This window comes from Gossypium raimondii, chromosome 11 (genome assembly GCF_025698545.1).
Source record: "Gossypium raimondii isolate GPD5lz chromosome 11, ASM2569854v1, whole genome shotgun sequence".
Taxonomy (NCBI): Eukaryota; Viridiplantae; Streptophyta; class Magnoliopsida; order Malvales; family Malvaceae; genus Gossypium; species Gossypium raimondii.
Window position 1 is genome coordinate 46,108,048 of NC_068575.1, and position 8,265 is coordinate 46,116,312.

General features: G+C 31.0%; 1 protein-coding gene across 1 annotated transcript; it reads left to right on the forward strand.

Moving 5' to 3' along the window:
- The first annotated feature begins 1,657 nt into the window (after nt 1-1,657).
- Nucleotides 1,658-6,373, forward strand: LOC128031883 (LEAF RUST 10 DISEASE-RESISTANCE LOCUS RECEPTOR-LIKE PROTEIN KINASE-like 2.3). Its single transcript, XM_012635850.2, has 3 exons — nt 1,658-2,548; nt 3,876-3,920; nt 5,121-6,373. The coding sequence occupies exons 1-3, from the start codon at nt 1,663-1,665 to the stop codon at nt 6,188-6,190; spliced, it is 2,001 nt and encodes a 666-aa protein (XP_012491304.1). The 5' UTR covers nt 1,658-1,662; the 3' UTR covers nt 6,191-6,373.
- Nucleotides 6,374-8,265: the final 1,892 nt, after the last annotated feature.

An 8,265-nucleotide genomic window follows, 5' to 3' on the forward strand; every position in this document is an offset into this window, starting at 1 on the left:
ATAATTAAATTTTAGTGATGAGTGGTCAGGATAGTCGATTAGTGAAACAAGGGAGACTTCAACTAATAAACTGTAATAATTGGCTAAAGAAAAAATTATGAAAAATTTATGGTGAATAGATATATGAGTCTAGTTTTAGGGAAAATTTACGGATCTAAATTTCGAGTTTCGTAGCTTGAATTATAATTATTTTAGTGACTGCTGCACAGGTGGACAGCTTTATTATGAATGATGAAATTAAATTTTAAAGTAAATTTTTATGCCCCGAACTTTTAAGTTAAGTCAAGTAACGCCTCATGCTCGACTCCGGCAACGGTATTGGGTAAGGGGTGTTACAGTGAGCGTCCCCAGTCAAGGACCAAGACAGAAACATTTTACTTGAGAGAAAGAGGGCTTTTTTAGGATGTTAAATTTCATCACACAAAGTTCAATTTAAGTTCAAACAAAACTTTCATCGTTGGACGAGATTAATCATATCCCTTAAATTATGGGATTTATAAGATATGTCATATCAAATCAAATCTAATCTTTACAAGATATGATTCCTATCAATCTTCTAAGATTAGCTGCCAAATTTACAAAGATAGTCTTATGTTGTCATATCTTCATCATCGGGCCACCCAGGCTTCAACCTGACATGCTTCTCTAATAGCTTACGAATCGGGCCAGTTCTTGTGGGTCAAATGATCCCTATCTAAACAATAGACCTCCATTGGATGCATTTGGTGCGATAGTCATGAGCTTTGAACTGCGGTCTGTGACACATGCATGTATCATATACCTAGAGAGAGGATGGATAGGAAAGAGGGGAGACCCTAGAAAATCGACCACTATGGTCTGCCTCGGCCTAGGGGTGGCAAGCAAAAAGGCAAGAGATGGTTATTATGCCAACCAAAAAAAGAACAAGGACAAGCCTTATCTCGATGGAGAGAAGTGTGAGCGCTCCCGGTCAAGGACCATGACAGAAGCATTTTACTAGAGAGAAAGAAAGAGCTTTTTTTGGATGTTAAATTTCATCGTTCAATTTAAGTTGAAACAAAACTTTCACTACAATCCCAATGCTAAATTAAAATTTATAGGTCTTAAGCTATAATTTACTACGATGTTTGTATTGGTGTCTTTCTGTGTTGTCCGTGTCCTTTCATGTTGAAGTTGTCTCGAGTAATCGGGCAATCCGCGTATTGTGTCTAGTGTTTGCTTTTAGTGTTCGCCGTGCAGTTATGAGATGTGTTGAAATTTTCAACACAATTATAACATATCTTTATAATAAGGTACGTACTCTTTGTAGAAATTTAAATTTTAAATTTTTTACTCGTAAAAAATAATGTTATTATCATTGGTTTTGGTATGAAAATAAAACAAATTTTAATCTCTACGTCTTAAATCTTAAAAATAAAATAAAATAAAATTATAAATCTAAAATCTGTACGTCTTAAACCTAACACTTTATAGTATTTTTTAAAATGATTCAGTGTCAGTAGTATGAATGGAGCTTTTACTACTACAACGATAAATTGGAACAGTGCAAAATTCAGGTCACAATGTAAATCACGTTGCATGAGTCTTTTCAAGTCAACTTTATAGTCTAAGTCTTTCTTTTGATAAACTTTCCCTTTATTTAGACCCAATCAACCCTTTCTATCTATACTTTCCTAATTTCCCATGTCCTATTTTCCATCAATCCTCAGAAAAGAAAAAAAGAGAATGATTTATCATTGCTTCTCATCATCATTAATACCTGATCTTCCACTTCTTCTGTACTTTTCCTTATTATTCATCATCTTCGGTTTTCCTCTTTCACTAAGCGATCATGAACTGTACCAGAACTGTCGCGATGCAGTCTACAAATGCGGGAATATCTCCGCTGGATTTCCTTTCTTTGGAGGCCAACGAGCGATGGACTGTGGACGACTCGGTCTCGAGCTTCGCTGCGACAACAAAAATACAACGACGATCGTAATTAGTGATATAGAATATCGGGTTCTGGCCATCCATCGGGATCGTCATATTCTAAGGATTGCGAGGGAAGACCTCATCAAGTACGATGGCCTTTGTAGCCCTCAAATTATCCCAACTCGGAATTCGGTCCTCAATTCCGAGCTGTTTTCACCTGGTCTTGGTTATGCCAACGTTACTTTGTTTTACGACTGCCAATCTTCCATCTCCTCACGCAGTACTCTCGGGTTCTTCCCTTGCGACAACGCCGGTTCCACTTACAGTAACGTTTCCGTTGCGACGCGAAATAATATCCGACCGAAGAGATGCTCGGCTAATGTTACTGTTCCGATTCTTCGATCTTCCCTGGAGGGATCACTGAATTCTTTGTTGGGGTTGAAAGAAGCCTTGAAAAGAGGAGTGGAAGTACAATGGTATTGGAAGGACAGCGAAGCTTGCGGGAAGTGCAATGATTCCGGCGGAGCCTGCGGTTTCTTTGGGCCGGCGGAGAATCAAACAGTGTTCTGCCACTGCCCTTTCATGTTTGACAATTCGCACGATGACAGACAATGCATTCGCATTGTTTCTTCACCATCCCCAACGACTGCCCGAGGTATGTAATTTTTATACCTGACAAATTTTTAAAAATTCTTTGTTCAAGTCTCACTATTTCAAAATGATTAAAAATGATGTTATCAAAAGCATCCAACTCTTATATAGATGAAGCATTAAAATAAAAATTATTGACAATGGCAGATACATTAGCAACCGTGAGTGTCTGCTTCAAATGCATCAAAACTATTTATATTAAATTAAAATTTCTCATCTGAAAATTACTCATTTAAAACATCAAGATTCCTTTTAAAAATAGCATATAATAATAAATAATTAAATATATTATTTAATAGTAACAAATAAAATATATATATGATATTAAAATAAAAATAGATTAAATTATAAGTAAAATTAAATTTAAACGTGTAATATATCATCAGATTAAGAATACATAAATATTTTGATTGAGTTGGTGTTGCCCGTAACTGGACCTAGACTGCATCATGGGCCGAGTTGGGTCGATGCAAAATTTTAGGTTCAGGCCTGCCTCGGCTTGAAAAGTGAGTCTAAAATTTTGTCCTAGCTCAACCCATATTAAAATGCTGAACTTGAGCCAAACCAACCCAATCCAACCATATTATTTTTATATAAAAAATTTAAAAAATATAAGACATCAAATACATTAAAAATATTAAAATAAATAATTCCTAAAAATTGAAAATACAAAAAAAAAGGTATATGTGATTCTGGCTGAACCAGACCCAAAACAAAAAATTTATGTCTGTGGCCCGACCCGTTACCCGTTTGGAAAACGAGTCTTATTTTTTATCCAAGCTTATTTTTCGAGCATATATACATTTTTAAATCCTCCCCTCCCGCTTTTTATATTGGTCATTAGACTTAGACGTGTGACTTGACTCATGATCAAATCTAATTGAACCCTGTCTCAATTATTAAATTACTAAAATATAATTATTTTAACAAAGAAATAAATATTAATTTAAATTCTTATATATTTTTATATAATGAAATTTGGAATAATAACACTCCCAACTTTACCATTCCAATAAAAAGTAACTTTTATAATATTTTAAGACAAATATACAACATCGTTAATATGACAAACTAATATTTGTTAGGTGCGCATCTGCATTGGTTTTAGAGGACAATTCAACACCTAGCATTCTGTATGTAACTTTTATCCATTCCATTAATATTTTTATTTGAATATTTTATCAAATATAAACCATACTTTGCTTTTTCCTCAAGAAACTCATTTGAATTTTGTTAAAAAAAAAGAAGCAATTTAAATGGTGGAATTGTTAAAATGATTAAAACTGCAGAATAAACTAATTTACTACTTCTGCCATATGTTTTACTTGCAGAATCCAAAGCTAAATCGAAATCGAGGCTGAATCTAATATTTATAGGTATGAATCAATTTGTTTCATCAAATGTTTTGTTATTTAAATTTAATTGAATAAAAGTTTTTAAATTTATGTTTTTTTTTTTGTTTAAGTAATTTTACTTTTTATTTATTTATTGAAACTTGGTTTCCTTATAGGGTTTTTTTTTTTTTACTATTATCTGAAAGTGGTTCCTCATTCCTTGAATCAATTAAGGATTTGAATTATAATTCTACCAATAAAGAACTAGTAACCTTCAATTAATGGGGGAGAGAAGGAGAAGGGTGAGATTAAATGTGCTCATGGATTGGGTCGGGTTGAGTCTATCTATAATATAAATATATTTTACGTTTGTTTAAGATTGGTTCAGCCCAAAATATCGGCTTAAAATTTTACTCAAACTTGCTTATATTTGTAAAAAAAAAATTAATCTAAACCCATTTTAAACTCATCCATATTATTTTTTTAAGATATTTATATTATTTTAATTTAATATTTAATATTTTTATTGAAATTTTTATATAGTCATTATAATATTATTTTAATGTTTATATTAGAGTAGTATTATATATTTAATATAAGTTTATTTTTTCAATGTGTTATAAATTACATAATATATAAAAAAACATAATATAAAATATTATAAACTTAATAGTGGATCGGGTTGGGAGCCCGAGCCTGATCCATATTTTAAACGGGCCTAATTTTGTTACCCAATCTAATTTTTTGAGCCTAATCTTTTTATCCAAACCATCTCAAATTTCGGGCAGACCTTCGGGCCTAAGTGAGTAGCTCGGCTTATGAATAGATCTAGGTGAGGAAGAGGGTGAGGGAAGGGATATTTTTTTATTTTATTTAATATTAACATAATTATAATTGTTTAATATTATTATAATTTTTTATTTAACTAGATTTTAATGAGGTGCTGATGTGGCACTTCTTGATCGGCTGTAGCTTTTTTTAATAGAGTCTATCTGTAAAGGCCAACTGTGGTTATGAATAAAGTTTAGATACCCTGTTTGACAAAAAAAATTTAAATACCTAACCTAAACAAAATGCATAGTTAAAAGGCCTCTTATTGAATTAAGCCTGTTATTTATTTTAAGATTTCCTGTTTAACTCTATTCATTGTTTTTTTTAAAGTAATAATTTTTTACTTAATTAATCTTATTGATATTCATTTATAAATGATTAAGTAAAAGTTGATTAATACACCATGAACAGGATTGACGGTTGCTGTAACCATCACCGTTGTATTGGTTTCTGCTATATGCTTCTTTGTGTTAAGGTTAAAAGGGAAATCACCATCAAGTCATCTATGGAAGGGGAAGAAGAACGACAATGCTAGGATTGAGGAATTCATCACAAAGTTCGGTTCTCTAGCTCCTAATCGATATTTTTATGGAGACATTAAGAAAATGACAAATAAGTTTAAAGATAAATTAGGTGAAGGAGGATATGGTAGTGTATACAAAGGAAAATTGCCAGACGGTCGTCTCGTGGCGGTCAAAATCCTGAGTGAATTCAAAGATAATGCAGAGGAATTTATGAATGAAGTAGCCAGCATCAGTAGAACTTCTCATGTCAACATAGTGACTCTTTTGGGTTTCTGTTTTGAGAGATCAAAAAGAGCTTTGGTTTATGACTTCATGCACAATGGATCTTTGGATGGGTTTATTTATAATAAAGGACCACATAGTCAAAGTTGTCAATTGGAGTGGAAAACTTTGTACGACATTGCAATGGGCATCGCTAGAGGACTCGAATACTTGCATCAAGGTTGCAGTACCCGGATCTTGCACTTTGACATTAAACCTCACAATATCCTTTTAGATGAGAACTTTTGTCCCAAGATCTCTGATTTCGGTTTGTCTAAGTTATGTGAACGACAGGAAAGCACTATTGCAAATACAGGTGCTAGAGGAACTGTTGGATTTATAGCTCCTGAAGTGTTTTATCGAAATTTTGGTGGTGTTTCTCATAAATCAGATGTCTACAGCTATGGAATGATGCTCCTTGAAATGATCGGAGGAAGAAAAAATAAAAATATTGAGGGTTCCCAAGCTAGTGAAACATATTTTCCCTTATGGATATATAACCATCTTGATCAACCTATGAACTGCAATCCTAATGAAGTACTATCTATAGAGGAAGAAGAAATAACAAGGAAACTAATCATAGTGAGTCTTTGGTGCACTCAAACCAATCCAGTAGACCGACCATCAATGACTAAAGTATTAGAAATGTTGCAAGGAAACCTTCAATCATTAGCACTTCCGTCGCAACCCACCTAAAAATGTTGCAGATTTGTTGTTAACTTGAGTAATTTGTTCATGTTGAGGCAATCTTTAATAGATTTAGGAAAATGTTCATTTTGATCTCATGTTTTTTTTAGTGTTAGTTGTGTATATAAAAATAGAACAAATTAAATGTGTAAAATTTTAAACATAAATCTATGGTATACCTAAATGGTGTTATGCTTATTCAACTTATTTTTTGTAGAAATAATTTTATAAATATTAAAAGATAACATCGTTGAGAGAAAAAGAAAAAATTCCTAAGAGGTTTTGTCACCATGAATCATAAAAGAATATACATGAATTCCATTAAAAAAAAGCAAAGATAAGATTTGATTGAAGATTCCTAATAGAAACCTAAACTCCTTCAATGTTCCCTTTATAGGAATGACAGCAAGTCGAATACTTATATTTTTGAATTATTGAAATCTAAATATGAAAATATGTTGAAATATTTGAATTTATTTATTATCTATAAATTATTCAAGTATTATTATCTAATCTCAAATCTAAAACTAATATATATTTATACTACAATAATGTTTTAGAAGGAAAAAAGAAACAAGCTTAGGTGGCATGCTTCAAAGATTTGACAAGTGGCATTATATTTATATATAGGGCACATTAGTATTCAATATTGTGTGAATAATTTTATGGTTTTAGCAATGGTTTTATGTAAAATGAAAAAAAAGTTTTGTGTCAAAATGTTTGAATATTATATACTCTTTATGACAACAATTATATTAAAAAATCACTTTTCATATTATTTTCTTAATTTTCATATATTAAAAAATAGAGAAAAACTTAATGAAATGATTTTAAATTTGTTAAATTAATAGTTTGTTATTTTTTCTTAGTGACATGACTAAATTAAATTTCTTGAAAATTTTGAATTAATTGCAAACATATTCAGTAATATGAAATATAACTTTACATATTCAACAATTTAAAAGTAAAAATAAATTAAAAGAATTTTGAATAAAAATAATATCAAACATATTCAATAACTTCACATTCTTTACGCTATAAATAGTGAAATTGCATAGTGTTACAAATAATTTTATTTTATTTTATTTTATTTATTCTTGACTCTAAAAATTAAAATCAATACAAGTTTATCACAATACAAACCATAAAGATTCTAAAAGTAAAAATTTTATATCATTTTATTTTTACCTTTTCATTTATAATATTTCCAAAAGGTTACAATTTTTGCAACTATTTTTAATAAATAAATGTAGTATACTTTAATTGATGCATATAATCAAATCTGTGCATTGTGTAACGCCCTTAACCCGACCCGATTCACCGAGTCTAAATCTCGAGTGTTACTACACATAATACTTAAAAAAAATCTTGTCAAGCAACTTTGCTAAGAAGGATATAGGTGTAACAAATGTTGTTCTTGATATTAAAATAACCCAAGAGGAAAACACTATAACTTTATCACAATCACACTACATTGAAAATGTGCTTAAAAAATTTGATCTTTTCAATTATATATTAGCATCTACACCATGGATCCTCAAATAAAATTAGTATCTAATACTGGTAGGAAAATTGATCAATTGAATTATGCAAGTCTAATTGATTGTCTTATGTACATAACGAATTGTACAAGACTAGATATTGCATGTGCTTTTAGGAAATTAAGTAAGTACATGAGTAATCAAAGTAGTTTGCATTAGCAAGCTTTAAATTAAGTACTTAGGTACTTAATGAAAACTATTAACTACGGGTTGTACTATAGTGGGTATCCTTCAGTTTTAGAAAGGTATCAGATGCTAGTTGGATTACAAGTTTGGAGGATCATGCTTCTACTAATGGATGGATCTTCATTCTTGGTGGAGGTGTCATTTTTTGAGGTTTTAAAAAACAAACATGTATTACTGATTCCACCATGACAACTAAATTTATTGCATTAGTTGCTACATCTATCGAATCAGAATGGTTATATGCCCTAACTTTTCAAAACCTACATCTGAAAGAAAACATCTCTTCAACGAAACAGTCATACATTTTTCCCTCATTTGGCCAAGTTGTCTCCACTCCAAACAAGTTGACTTCGACTC